General features: G+C 35.0%; 2 protein-coding genes across 17 annotated transcripts in view; both read left to right on the top strand.

The window, feature by feature from the left end:
- Positions 1 to 364: 364 nt before the first annotated feature.
- Positions 365 to 4,218, top strand: LOC131145784 (uncharacterized). The gene is made up of 3 exons (XM_058094970.1): positions 365 to 742; positions 1,356 to 1,469; positions 3,868 to 4,218. The coding sequence occupies exons 1-3, from the start codon at positions 482 to 484 to the stop codon at positions 4,216 to 4,218; spliced, it is 726 nt and encodes a 241-aa protein (XP_057950953.1). The 5' UTR covers positions 365 to 481.
- Positions 4,219 to 5,391: 1,173 nt separating this feature from the next.
- Positions 5,392 to 14,798, top strand: part of LOC131146151 (uncharacterized) — a 29,651-nt gene continuing 20,244 nt past the window's right edge. For 6 of the 16 annotated variants that reach the window (XR_009134237.1, XR_009134239.1, XR_009134241.1 and 3 more), the window contains exons 1-3: positions 5,400 to 6,016; positions 13,626 to 13,706; positions 14,661 to 14,747. The gene's annotated coding sequence lies outside the window, so the exon portion shown is untranslated. Of the gene's footprint in view, positions 6,017 to 13,625; positions 13,707 to 14,649; positions 14,748 to 14,798 lie in introns of all 16 variants that reach the window. The other 10 variants (XR_009134242.1, XR_009134246.1, XR_009134243.1 and 7 more) reach the window with 4 other exon arrangements.

Raw genomic sequence — 14,798 nt, 5'->3', positions numbered from 1 at the left:
CATAAATAATTAAACTTTTTGTTTCATGTATTTAACTTGCACCTTAATTTTGAATTAATTAAACACTTATTTTTAGGGTTTTTGATGCATTTGATGTAACTTTTTTGAGAAACATTATTATTTTAGTGAATGACTCTCATTTGGCAAAGATTGAATTGAAAAATGAGTTTTAGTTGCTTACTCAAATAATAAAGTAGGTTAAAGTCAATTTTATTAAAAATAAAATCCGAAACTTTTGTGAATTATCAACACTACCCTTAGATTTGGCATCCTGTTCGGTGTTTTCCCACGAGATGAGGGCTAATTTGGGAACTTCATCTTCCGAAAATGGATAATTTGAGAGCGGGACTTTCTCGTTTCTCCTGTTGGAAATTCCATGTTCTCTTACTCGAAATCTTCGCTCTTGCTAATCGGTGTTGGGAAATTCAAATTTTCTCGAAAAAATTTCCGAATTTGGTAGTGGGAAGGAAAGTGAAGGAAAATGCAGTCTCTGAGCCTCAGGGCTTTCTCGGATTTCTATACTGGTATGGGTAGGTCGTGGCCGGGACGGCGAGGGAGCTTCGGGTTCGCTGATTTGGAGACGGGGACGAGAAGGCAATGGCCGTGCGGGATTGTCGCGTGTTCTTCGGTCAGGAATGGCGGTGGTGGTGGAGGAGACATTCACAGTTCGAGTTCGTTTCTTTCGCGGAGCCAAACTTATGCTCTTTTGAAGCAGCAAATGGAGGTCGCTGCAAAATCAGAGGTCTGTGAGTCTCACTCTCTATCTCTCTCTCCAAATACACGGGCGCACACGGGTTCCTTGGTTGTGCATTTGGCCTATTTCTCGTTCTTGACGAGTATCCTGCAATACTATTGTGAGTGATAACTGGTACCCGGTGTGGGAGATGAATGATCTTATTGCTCAGTTTCTTTTATTACTGGAGGCGCACTATTGAATCCTAGGATTGTGTAAAATTTTTATGCTCTTTTTATTTGGGATTTAGTCACTGCGGGAAAGATTTGTTACTATTCTAACATTTTCAACTTATGCATTATATGAACGTTGGTCAAGAGATTAATGGTGGAAAAAATTATGGTTAATAATTTCATTAGCTGAGCAGAAGGTGGGGGCTCTCATTATCCTTGGAATGCAAGACATGCTTGCAGTATCATTTGTGTGGATGGCTTCCTTGTTGAATCACGTATATGTGGTCACCAATCTAGCACAATTGTGTTTTGTTGAAATGTCCCAATAAGAAAATTCATTTAAACACACATATGCACATGGAGTGAAAAAAAATAAAAAAGAGCTAGAACTAAGAATGATTAAGTTAAAAAGCAAATCCTTTTTGGTCACAAGTTTGTTTTGCTTGAAGGATTACAAAGAAGCTGCCAGATTGCGCGATTCATTAAAATCCGTTGAGGAAGAGGAGCCAGTTTTGCGCCTCCGAGGACTGATGAAAGAGGCAGTGGCTGATGAGAGGTTTGAGGTACTTAATTCTCACACCTTCACTATGTATATCCTGTCTTTCTTTTGTCTTGAATTGGCAATAATGTCTTGAACTGCCCCTTCCTTATCTTATCTTCTACAAGAGTTACGCATAATTTATTGTGAATATGTTATCCTTATTTTATCCTTTAACATTATAGCACTCATCCACATTAGCATTTTAAACTTGGTGAGTTTTTTCGTAGTTGCCAAATATTCTGATCCATATAGGATAATTGATCTTACAGTCGTCCTATAAAACTTTCTTTTTAATTTTAGTGGTATTCTACAATCACACAACATGCTTGAAGCACTCCATTTTACCCAACCTACTTTAACTCTACACATTACATCTTCTCCTTCAGCTTGCATAATAGGTCCATAATATCAAAATCTATCAGTCTTATTGGTTTCTTTACCCAACCTTCTTATTCTCAGCTTTTATTTATTTATTTATATATAGGGAGAAATATTAATTTTCCAAGTCTCTCTCATCGTTCTCTAATATTTATTGCGAACCTTGGTTAGATTCTAAAATCATGGACTTGGGAAATTCAACATTATTACAGTTTAAGACTCTTAAGCTATAAGGAAAAATATAATGTGATGTTTTATAAATGTGTTAAAGCAAAAATAGAATCTATTTAGATAGTGTTTCCATGTTCCTATCAATTTACACGTTGTCAGCTTTAGAAATATCTTGAAATGTGGGGAACATTTATAAAAAAAAATTGAAAAAATATAATAAGTGTGGATTGATTTTCTATTCCATGTGATGGACTTGATCTTTGGGTAGTTCTAAAAAAAAATTTGGAATACCTTAAGGGTACACTTAATTGGTGTAGCTTTCTTGGAAACAATAACTCTTGAGAAAACAGTCAGTGAAGCCCATCAATTGAGGAATCTGTCATCATATATTACTTTGTGGGTAAAGCTAGTACTGCCTGGTTTTACACCTTATGATTGTTTAACAGTTATAGCTCGAGCAAATTATAAATTTAATATTTGGCTGGAGTAGGCATATTTGCTGTAAGCATAAATTTGTGGAACAACTATTTCACATGAAGTAATTACTTTAAGTTATGTGAGATCATAGAGAAATGTTGCAGATCCTCTGGCTAAGGGACCAGTTAAAAATCTAGAAGAAGAAACTTTTAATGGTTATTTTTGCAAAATATGTTGTGTTTCTTTGAGTTTCTGAAAGAGCAGCATCATGCAGTTTATTTCTGGCAACAACTATGTTCTTCTGGCAACTCCTGGACTGCCTTCTGGTCTTCAGTGGTGCATATGATGTTCTACAGCAGCAGGTTTGAGGTTTAGAGTTTGATTTTGGTGGTGGATTTGAGGTTTAGGGTTTGGTTTTGGTGGTGGCTATAAGGCTTAGGGTTTAGGTTGGATCTTGTATTGATACCATGTTGAAATATTTGGTGAATTGAAAGACCTAATTGCAATGATAGGTCTCTCCCCCTATTTATAATATATATTAAGTACATACCGATGGGCAATGGCCATAATACCCTTACTAACCCTCACTAACATATACTGACACACTAATAATGCTAAAAGACCAAAATAACCATTAACAGAAACATTGAGGGGATGGGTCTTAAGCCCTTAATATAAACTACTTATTATGACACCGACTTATGTGATTTGCAATCCCATTAATTATGTTTTATGGGTAATGACAAGTCAATAAGCGATTGGCTGAGCACTATTATTTGCTTGCCCATCTCCTTGTTGTTTTGGAATAGTGCAACTCTAATGTTCATGAGGTTGAGTTTATTATGAATCCAGAGCCCTTGTTAGGTGATGTGATTAATTGTAGTTATACACGTGATGGATTTACTTGGAACTGAGGCTGCTTCATAAGAAGGCTTATTGGGCTAAAGCTTTATTGGACGCTCGTGACAATTCAGTATGGTGCTTGCCTATTCGTACCAATGTGCAGGAGATTGGAGTGAACTCGGTTGTATTGGTTTGGTTATGACTTAAACTGAAAACCGGACCGAAATGTTTGGTTCTTAAAAATATAAGACCGCAACCCAAACCGCAAACCGTCCGTTTAAAAAAACTGCAATCCGTTAGTTAAACGGTTTGGTTCAGTTATTTTCAGTTTTAAAAATTTTAAACTAAACAAGCCATTAAGGCCATTCTAGCTGGAATCAGCCCAATTATGTCTAAGCCCAACTAAATTGGAAGCCCATCACCGGAGGATGCTTGTGTTGGAGAGCATTGCGGGGGATTTATAGGAAGTGAAAGGAGTTCCCAACTTCAATTTAATCATTGTGGGATAAGAATAAAAGAAAAGGCACAGCGGCACAGCTGCATTTTTCTGTTCATTCTTCACTTCACAGTGGCTGATGATTGTAATTTTCTGTTGATTCTTCACTTCACAGCGGCACAGCTGCATTTTTGCACAAAAATTTGGCCTTGAGCTGGCCGCGCTTGAGGGAGTACCATTTATTTTGGAAGGCTTGGACGAGATGGGTGTCTCGGGGGTTCCGGGAGAGGGGCAGGCCATAGGGGTTTCTTTTTCGGAGAGGCGACGAGAGGAAGGGACTTGGGCAAGATGGCAGTGGCGGAGGAGGCCGAGAGGGAGAGCGGTTGCAAGTGGTCAAGGGAAGAGGGTGAAGAGGCTAATGCCATTGATGGGGGAGGCGGGTTGGCGGAACATTCTTGGCACTGCAGTGGCAATGGTGGATCTTAGGGCTAAGGATTTGGGAGGGATGAGTCAGCAACATCTATAAATATTAAATATACAAAATTATTCTATTTTATTAATTATTTCGGTTTTTTGGTTTTTCGGTTCAGTTTTTGCTTAAAAACTGAAACTGAAAATTTATATTTTCAAGAACTGAAATCGAAACCGAAGACCGAAAAACTGAACTAAAACTGATTTCGTTCTGATTCCGGTTCTGTTTTCGATTTTTTGGTAATGTTTGAGCACCCCTAGCAGGAGCTTTGTGTCTAGAAATGTCATGTGAGAATTTCGTTCAAGAATTTAATATTCACCAAGTTTTTGTAACTCATTAACAAAATTTTTTTTTACTGGAATTCAAACCTAAAGGCATTGTCATTTGTCACCCAATGCAGTATGTCTAATGGTTATCCAACGTCATTTTTTCCCATCTCTCTTTAGGTTTTTCAATTTGAACCATGTGGGGGATTGTTGGTATTTTAGTGTGTTTCAAATTGAATCAAGATTTGTTAGATCCTGCACTAAAACCAAGGATTTGAATAGTCAATAAAACTTATTTTTTATTTTAAATCCAGGATTTAAGTTTTGGTTTCATGTTTTATTTAAATTCAAACAATCAGTTTTAATTCTTTTACTTTTTGTGTTAAATTGTTAATGGGGGCGATAATTAGCTGGGAGTTACTTCTTGTTGCAGCCTATAAAAGGGAGTGCTCCAGCCTTTTCCACCATACAACCCCAACACTCTCCTCTTCCTCCTTCACCTTCTCTAGCCCACCGTATACACCCTATTTTTTCCCAAAGCCTAATATATTATTTTTATTTTTATTTTTTACTATTACTATCATATATATTATTAGTATTAATATTTTACTATTATTATCATTATTATCATTTTTATTATTATTATTATTATTATTATTATTATTATAATAATTATTTTTACTATTTATTATTATTTTTCTATTAGTATTGTTATTACTACTATTAATATTATTATCATTTTATATATATATTATTATTACTCTATTATCATTATTATTATTTTCATATATTATTGTAATTACTTTATTATTATTTTTATTAATTTTCTATTATTACAATTATTTTCATATATTTTTATTATTATTACTTTAGTATTATTATATTATTATTATTTTTTATTTTATTTGGCTTAGGGTTTTGGGGTTGGAGCCTATTTAAAGGCTCCTTCCGATAGCCAAAAGAGCGGGGAGCGCAGGCACGGGCAGGCCAAGGGCTTAAAAAAGAAAAGAAAAAAAAACCCTAATCTCTCCCCACTTCTCTCCTATCTCTCTCTCTCGCTGCAAACAGCAGCGGCGCCCTCTTTCATCCTCAGCCATCACCTATCCTGCTGCAACGACGGCCACCCTACCCACAGCTCCGTCACTCTCCCGAGTATCTCTGTCAGCCACAACCCAGCCAAGCCCAGCAACCACATCGTCGGCGACACCGCTCACGGCCAGCGTACCTCACGACACAACCCCGCCTCCCTCTCGGCCCCCCATTCTCTTCCTTCTCCTGCAACTCTGTGCGCCATCTTCATCCGCACCAGCCACCACGCCGGTAAGCAACTGGCCACACAGTAGTGAAGCAGCCCCGCTCCCATCCTTGCTGACAGTACACCACTCCGGCGACACCAGTGGCTACGGCTTACCCACAGAACACCCGGGAAGGTTCTGAACCTCCAGCCTGCCTCTGCAACTCTGCTGCGACCACCAACGCGGCCACCCTGCTGCTCCTCTGCCTCTGCTCCAGAACCAGCCGCACCCGCCTCTGCTGTGGCAATAGCTTCAGGCTCCTGCAATCCCGGCCAGCCCTAAGAACCCGCTGTGAGTGCCCTGCATAAAAAATATGCACATACAGTAAATGAATACACACACGCACACACTCCATGCATGTCTCCGACCCACACGCAGCACATATACCTTTTTATTTTATTTTATTAAATGCTTGTATACCTCTTGTGATAATCCATGATCAGTTTTTTTATTTTTGGTTTTATTTTTTCTCCTGCAACATATGTCTCAGAATTTAATGTCCATGTTCATATTTTATGATATTTATTTGCAATCTTGAGGTTTATATTGTTATCATATGATTTTAAAGGTTTTAATGTTAATATCCATATTAATTTTTTATTTTTATTTTTTTCCTCTGTTGTATCATTGTTTATATAAAATAATTACTGTCATGTTGTAAAGTATTTATTGTTAAGGTGTTTTTCACATTATATGTGTATTATTATTATGGTCTTATTTTATTTTGTTTTGTTTTTTTTTTTTTTGTTGGTGTTTATGATTTATTGCTATAAATTAACTTTAGTATTGACATCATGTTTTATATGTGTAAATTTTTTATATGTTTTAATGACTAGTATACATGTTTATATTTTCACTTCTTGTTATACTATTCAAAGTTCTAGATTTACAGTTGTATTATTCAAACTCTCATCATCTTCATATTATTCATAGTTATAGTATATTATTTAGGGTTGTAATTATGTTTTATTATTATTTAAGCATGTTTAGAGTTTCTATTGGTTTCTGCGTCTAAGATTTAATTTATTTCTATATGACTTGTATACTAAATCTTAAGTGTTTCCATAATTTCATTATCTTGGTGTCTTCATAATCGTGTAAGTACCTACTAAATTTAAAATTGATTTTTCTTCATATTGTATAGCTTGCACATTAATTGTAGGATTGGATTGTTTCCCAATTTCATTAGTAGTTTTGCATATTAGTTTTAGGGTTGATTTGTCTCCTTAATTGCATTAGTTGTTCCCATACTTATTGTTGTATTTGATATATTAATTTTAGGATTGATTTGTTTCCATATGTAATATTGTATATTTATATATTAATTTTAGGGCTTTACGTGTTTACATGTATAAATATTTTAGGGTTTTGATCAGTTTACATTGTTTTAGGTATTTTTAGGGTTTCCTTTATTACATGTAGTCATTATGGTATTATATTTATGTATTGTGATATTTTTTGTTTTATCTTAAAATATTTAGTACTAATTATTTTTGGCATCTTAATATATTTACTATTAATTATTTTTTAGTATCTTAATACATTTGTGTTAATTATTTTTGGTATCTTAATATATTTAGTATTAATTACTTTTAGTATCTCGATATAATTAGTATTAATTATTATTATTATTTTTATAGTGTCTTAATATATATAGTATCATGATATTTCATTACTTACTTTGATATTTGTAATCTTTTAGCATATATGTATCCCTATTATTATTACATGTATTATGGTAATTTAATTTCTTAGTTTATTATCTTATTAACATATATTAAAACCTCCCATACTAGTATTTTCCTATAAAATTTTATTTACAATTTCAAAATTTGGGAGTGTATTTTCTTAATTATTATCCCTATGATTTTATTGCGGAGGTATGAGCCTTCGAGCATCACGTACCTTAAGTTCTGAGGGAATATATATATGTATATATTATATTTATTTATTTATTTTTCATGTGTATTTATAAATTCATAAAAATGAGTAATTTAAAGACTTATTAGATTAACTTAGGGATAATTTCAAATTAATTAGGTACCGTTCGTAAGAACGGGCACGTAGGGGGTGCTTGTACCTTCCCCTCGCGTAAACGAACTCTCGAGCCTAACTCTGGTAACATAGACTCATTCTACCCCTAATGGGGTACTAATCATGTGTTCTAACCACACTAAAAGGTTAGTGGCGACTTCGACATTCCCTATTTTTCCTTGAAAATTAAAATTGATTTTTAAGTTCGCCGCCCGGGGCACACGCGCTCCCGGGACCTCTTCTTGCAGCCTATAAAAGGGAGTGCTCCAGCCTTTTCCACCATACAACCCCAACACTCTCCTCTTCCTCCTTCACCTTCTCTAGCCCACCTATTTACTATTCCAACACTGCTTCCTTAGCCGGCTGGCATGCTTCTATATTGCTCTCATACCCGCTGCACAACTTCATAATCTTTTTATCCAACTGTGTTGGGTAATTGGACACTTTGGCTCCTATAGCTTTTTGTGAGTGGACAAAAAAATAATCTCCGAGGTCGTGCGTGCAGTGATTACTTGCACTGAGTTACACTGGTCCTTCCACACCTCAGTTTCTTATAAGTATATGGTTATTTTGCTAACTCTTAATTTATTGTAGCTGTCACTATTTAGTTTTCTAGCAAATTTAGCCTTTTTACTTTTCTAAAATTCACACATGGCATGTTTTTTCTGACTGTCCATCAATTAGTATTGATTAATTTGATTTAACACCTCCTCGCCTTCAGAAATATTGGATGGTTGAAATGCCAAATTTTCCTACATCTTTTTACTGTTTTGTTTGATGAATCATTAGGCTCTAATTTTCTATTTCATCCCTTTTCAATAACAAAATGAAGTAGAATTAATGCTTGTGGATGGAGTTCTTGAAAAGGGGAGGAGAGTATGTGTTATGCAGAAGTAATGAAAGTTTGAGAGAGAGTTCGAGAGAGAGTTTGAGAGAGAGAGATAGAGAGTCATGTTAGGTGTTAACCGATGAGAGAGATAAATTGTTAGCCTAGTGGTGTGGCTACACATGGTTAGGGTGCGAGAAGAAAAAAGGACACATGTCACTAGAAAAATCTGATCCCACTAGGGATTGTAACATTAGGTGCCAATTGATGAGAAAGAGATAAATTGTTAGCCTAATGGGGTGGCAACATATGGTTAGGTTGAGAGAGAAGAGAAAAGGGCACGTCACAAGAAAAAAATGTCATAAATATATTTTAGTAGGAATTTTTTGTATCCCATAAAAGGAACGAGGGCAGCTCCAATTGAAAAATATTGGAAGGGAAAAATACTTCGAAGATGAACCTGTTCCCATGCAATAGTCAGGAATTCTTGACGGTATCGAATTGGAACAACCTGTTCTTTCGGAATACCCTTGCGAACATGATCTCTTGCAACATGAGATATAGTGAATGTTTAATCCATAATTGTGTGCATTGCAAGATCAATGTGGGTCAATTTTATAATCTGAAAAATGACACTTTCTCACATTTACAACGGTTTATGCAACTGGAAATTAAATTTATCCTGAAAGTATTAGCTTAGTGCTAGTGCCAATCAACATTGTTTATTATCAGCTTGACTATTTGATATAAAAAATGACTTTCTTTTAAGCTTCCGTTTCTTCATTAATTATTTGGATTTATAGATTTTAGGAATGCAACCTAATTTGAAGTTAGTGTAATTCTATAATGTTAGCACTAGAGGAGTCTATGGGTGTGCTTGATACCCATGGGTGAGCACCAACTTGACCCAAAAGCTTAAGTCTATTGGGTCTTGGGCTACACCATGTATATAAACACCCATCAAATACTCACTTTTTCCAATGTGGGGCGAACTTCACAAGTGAAATTCTCAACAATCTCCCCCTTGACGATAAATTTAACAAATTTTTCAATCACCAACATTTTCTGGAGTTCCACATCATCGGCGTCTTTAAAAAAATATTTATTCTTGCAAGATATTGATCAAGTCTAAACAATGTTTGAACTTGATTTTTGTCACAATTTTGGTCAACATATTTGCGGGATTTTCAGCTGTAGCAATCTTCTGAAGAAGTATCTTGCCTCCATCAATAATATCCCACATAAAATGAAACCGAACGTCGATGTGTTTCATTCGTGCGTGGTAGATTTGGTTCTTTGCCAAATGAATAGTACTTTGGCTATTACAGAACACAACAATGTGCTTCTGAACAACTCCCAAATTTTCAAGTAAACCCTGCAATCAAATAGCTTCCTTAACAGCCTTTGAAGTTGCCATGTACTCTACTTTTGTTGTCGACAAAGTAATGGTAGACTATAAGGTAGACCTCTAATTCATTGGACCATTAGCAAATTTAAAAACATATCCAGTAGTTGATCGACGTTTATCTAGGTCACCTGCAAAATTAGAATCCTCATATCCAACACATGTTAATCAATAGTATTATTTTTCTCGAATACTATACCAACATCAATCGTATTCATAATATATCTCAAAATCCATTTGACAGTTTGCCAATGTCCTTTACACGGATCATGCATATACCTGCTCACCATACTAACAGCTTGTGAAATATCAGGTCTAGTACAAACTATTGCATACATTAGACTACCAACAACACTTGCAGAAGGAACTTGTGACATATACTTACGTTCCTTGTTTGATTTAAGAGATAAAGTTGCACTAAGTTTGAAATGAGGAGCAAGAGGAGTGCTTATTGGTTTTGACTACTCAGACATGCCAAAACTCTGTACTACCTTCTTTAAATACTGTTTCTGAGACAAACTAACTCTTCGTCTCATTTTGTCTCTGTGAATTTCCATGCCAAGTATCTTCTTTGCTTCACAAAGATTTTTCATCTCAAACTCTTGATTTAACTGACTTTTCAACTTGTTGATTTCTTCCTTGTTTTTTGAAGCTATCAACATATCATCAACATACAAGAGTAAATATATAAAAGATCCATTTTGTAGTCTGCAAAAATAAACACAATGATCATGTTTATTTCTGATGTATTTTTGACCCATCATAAACTGATGAAATCGTTTGTACCACTGTCTTGGAGACTATTTTAAACCATACAATGATTTATCCATTTTACATACCCAATTTTCTTTTCCAGCAACCTAAAATCCATCTGACTGAGTCATATAGATTTCCTCTTCCAAATCACCATGTAAAAATGCAGTTTTTATATTGAGCTGAACTAGTTCAAGATCAAATTGTGTTACAAAAACCAAAAAAATTCGAATGGAAGAATGTTTTAAAAAATGGAGAAAATACCTCATTATAGTCCTTCCTTCTGTGCGTAGCCCTTAGCTACCAATTTAGCTTTGAAGTGAACATTATTTGCATTTAGAAATCCTTTTTTCTTTACATAAACCCATTTGCAACCAATTGTTTTCTTACCCTTGGGCAGTTGGGTTAGCTCCCAAGTCTGATTCTGATGAAGAGTCTGCATTTCTTCATCCATCGCTCTTTTCCACTTGTCTGATTCAGAGTTTCTCATTACTTCTTTGAAAGTGCAAGGAACATTATCCTCCATAACTGGAAGCGCATAGGCCACCATATCAATATACCGAGTAGGTTTTCGAATTTCTCGTCTTGGCCTCTGAGAAACAATTGATTCTTGTTGTTGTGAAGATTCTCGAATTGAAATTTCCTCTTCTTGTACATTATTTCTCATTGTAACTGGAGAGTTACCTTGTGTAGTCTCATTTCTCACCGGGTTTCCCAAAATTGTCTCAACTTCCACCTGTTGTTGAGTAGCACCGGTCTTCCCTTCAACTCATGACTCCTTGCGTATTGTTTTCTTTATCATTGCAAGTTCATCAAAAGTCACGTCCCTGCTAAAAATCATTTTTTTCGTCCTAAGACACCAAAGATGATATTCTTTGACTCCTGCACTTATCCCCAAGAATATTGTTTTCTTAGCTCTTGGATCCAACTTAGATTCTTTAACATGATAATAAGTCATAGTACCAAATACATGTAAAGAATCATAATCATTAGTAGGATCATACCTCATAGGGTGTTTTTCCCCCTATTGCAGATGATGGTAGACGATTGATAAGATGACATACATAATTAATAGCCTCAGCCCAAAACCTTTTGTCTAACCCAGCATTAGACAACATACATAAAACTTTCTCCAGTAAAGTTCGATTCATGCGCTCTGCCACCCCATTCTGCTGTGGTGTATCTCTAACTGTGAAGTGTCGAGCAATATTTTTATCTTGACATGCCTTCATAAACGGGTCACTCTTGTATTCGCCACCATTATCTGATCTAAACCGTTTAATCTTTTTGCCAGTTTGAGGTTCACCATTGCGGCTCAGTCGCTCCTTGGAGGTCGGCCTGGTTAAAGTGGAATTCTCAACATATAATACATGTGATGCAGAATAGTAGGCTGGAAATAAATGGACCCACTTTGGAGGCCAATTCAAAAGAATGTTCATGTGGTTTTTTTTTTTTTAATTCGTGTCTTAGGGTTTTCTATTTAATTAGTAAAAGAGTCTGTTTGTAATTTTCCTATATACAACATGGTATTTTCCTCTCTTCTTCTTCTTCTTCTTCATCTTACAACATGATTTCTTCATCTTACAACATGATTTTTGTAATTATGGAATAAGCCTTTAGACTTGGATCTTGCTTTCAAGGGAATGTTAACTTCCAACATGTGAATCAACATTCAAGCACAAGTAAGAATTTTGATAAAGATGAATCCATTAGAAATTTCAAAACCGTTAACTCATATATGCATCTGACTCGTTAATTGAATAGTTTGCATTTATGATTTTATGTGATCCCATACTTCATGTGTTTCATCTCTAGTATATTTGATAATAGTAGTGTTTTACACACTACAAAATTTTGCAGTTAAAAAGAGAAACAAAAGGGGGTAGAATATATGTAGTTTATGAAAGGCTGCTTCTTTATCCTCTGACCACGCTTTTTTCTTGATTTGTTCAAAGCTATGCAATTGCACAATGGCTGATTGTATTAGTGCATTTTGTCAAAATATACAGAGCAGTAATAACTGTCATTGGTTTCATTAATACTGTTTCTTGTCTTCTTTCCTTTTCCTGCTGATTAATTTTTTACATATGAAGTATGGATATTGATATGGAGATACACGATTCAGATAGAAGGACACAGACAACAATTTTTAGAAATTTCAGGTGGATACAGCTGGGATAAATTTATAATTAAATATTATATATTTTTATATGTATGCGTCAATATTTTACCATGTTCTATCTAAAAAATATATAACAAGCATCAAAGTACTTAAATAGAAAATGAAACAAGTTGAAGTAGATGGATTTAGAGTATGTTATATTTGTTAGCCATATATTGTGTTGATTTCTTCTATGATTTAGCAATTTCCAAATAAAATATATTCACATAAAAGAAGGATGCCATTCTAGTATTTGTGGTTTTTCCTTAAATGTTAAAAAAAATTGCTTTGCATCTGGAAGCATGAAATTTGCGCCTTTCTCCCCAAATCTACATAAATTTAAATCCAAGGCTTCAAATTCATTCTCTCAAATATATCGTTGATGTATTTTCAATGCCAAAACATATAGTGTTGTGGACACATCAGGACATGTTTTTAAAGCATTTAATACGTATTTGAGGAGTATTGGTATCCTATACAGATATTATATGGATACAGCTATCCTCTAAGAGTATATGTGCTTCATTGATTCTGTTCATTGTGAATATCCTAGTCTTTCGATATTGTGTGTCGAATATGAACAAGACAAGTGTAACTGCTCATTTCTGGTTTTAATCTTGATCTTTTAGAGCTCATTTTCTAAGGAGTGTTCTGGAATCTGTTGCATGCACATCTTAAATTGTTGATCTAATATCTTCTTTTCTTTGTAATTAATTTTTAGGATGCAGCAAGATACCGTGATGAGCTTAAGGAAATTGCACCACACTTTCTACTGAAATGTTCAAGCGATGCAACAACCTTGGTATGGGAACATTCTGTCTTTTTTGGTGATAACTGCTAGGCATTTTGACGGCTAATTTCTATGACTAGGTGATTGTGTCAGATTCATAATGCTGTCTACAATTATTGAATAATTAATGTATGATTTAGGAAAGTTTGTGGTTGTAACTTGTAAGGATTGTGAGGGAGACAAGGAAAGACAGAGTTTTAGTGTTTGTAGTTGAATGATTTAAATGAGTTACAGAGTTCTGAAAAAGAGAGAGTTGATGAGATTTTGAGGATAAGTTGGGGAGCGTCATGAGCCAAGCTTGTTCAGGGCATTATGCTTGCTTGTGACCGCTTGTCTCGTGCATTTGGGATGGGTTTCCATTATGTAAATACTAGTGTAAGGTTATTTTTCAGAGATAGTTTATCCCTAGGATAAAAAGTCGAGTATGAGTCGTATGACTCATTGGTCATATTGATGTTTCTTAGTGTCAGAATGAGAATAGCATTGAAAGTGCTTTAGTGGAGGACGAGTGTTCATCAACTTATAAAACTCACTAGCTATTGTAAACGTATTTAGCCTACTTGCCTTTCTCGCTAGACACACATTTCTAACGGAGGTGTTGATTCATGAATTAAATTGCTTCAATGTTTACTGCTTGCGTGCCATTGCTTTCATAATTTGGGTGTTTATGGTAATCAAGCTTTCATGGATTATGATGAAAAGGACATGGTCATTCTACAGGCCCAACATTTTCTTCTCTCTGGGAAAACATTGATGAAAAGTGTTTTCTTTCTATGTTGGTCAATAAGATGTAATTATCTTGTCTTGTTTTTTGATTGAGGACTATGAGATGGAATTTTTTTTAAAAAATTTCAATTTACAATTTTAGAAGCTATGTAATACTACATTTATGGCTTTTTCATCTTCCTTTTCATGTTATCAAAATTGTTCAGTGCATTTTGATTGCTGCATATAGTTGTGCTACAGGTGCCATTTAATCTCGCTGAGTTGACTGAAAAAGTTGCACATGACGACAGGGTACAGATTCTCAAATTTTCCCAAGCAAAGTTGAAGGTGCATGTTGTTTCGTACCTATTGCATAAATTAAATCTTGTATTTATTGTC

Source organism: Malania oleifera, chromosome 13 (assembly GCF_029873635.1).
Source record: "Malania oleifera isolate guangnan ecotype guangnan chromosome 13, ASM2987363v1, whole genome shotgun sequence".
NCBI lineage: Eukaryota > Viridiplantae > Streptophyta > Magnoliopsida > Santalales > Ximeniaceae > Malania > Malania oleifera.
Note: the sequence above shows the minus strand (reverse complement) of the source record. Positions and strands in the feature narration are given on the sequence as shown.

Excerpts from the sequence above, each read along its gene's own strand:
- LOC131145784 (XM_058094970.1), top strand. The coding sequence starts at position 482 with ATGCAGTCTCTGAGCCTCAGGGCTTTCTCGGATTTCTATACTGGTATG. Across the intron at positions 743-1,355 it reads AGGTCGCTGCAAAATCAGAG|GATTACAAAGAAGCTGCCAG; the intron begins GTCTGTGAGTCT and ends TTTTGCTTGAAG. Across the intron at positions 1,470-3,867 it reads TGGCTGATGAGAGGTTTGAG|CGGCACAGCTGCATTTTTGC; the intron begins GTACTTAATTCT and ends TTCACTTCACAG.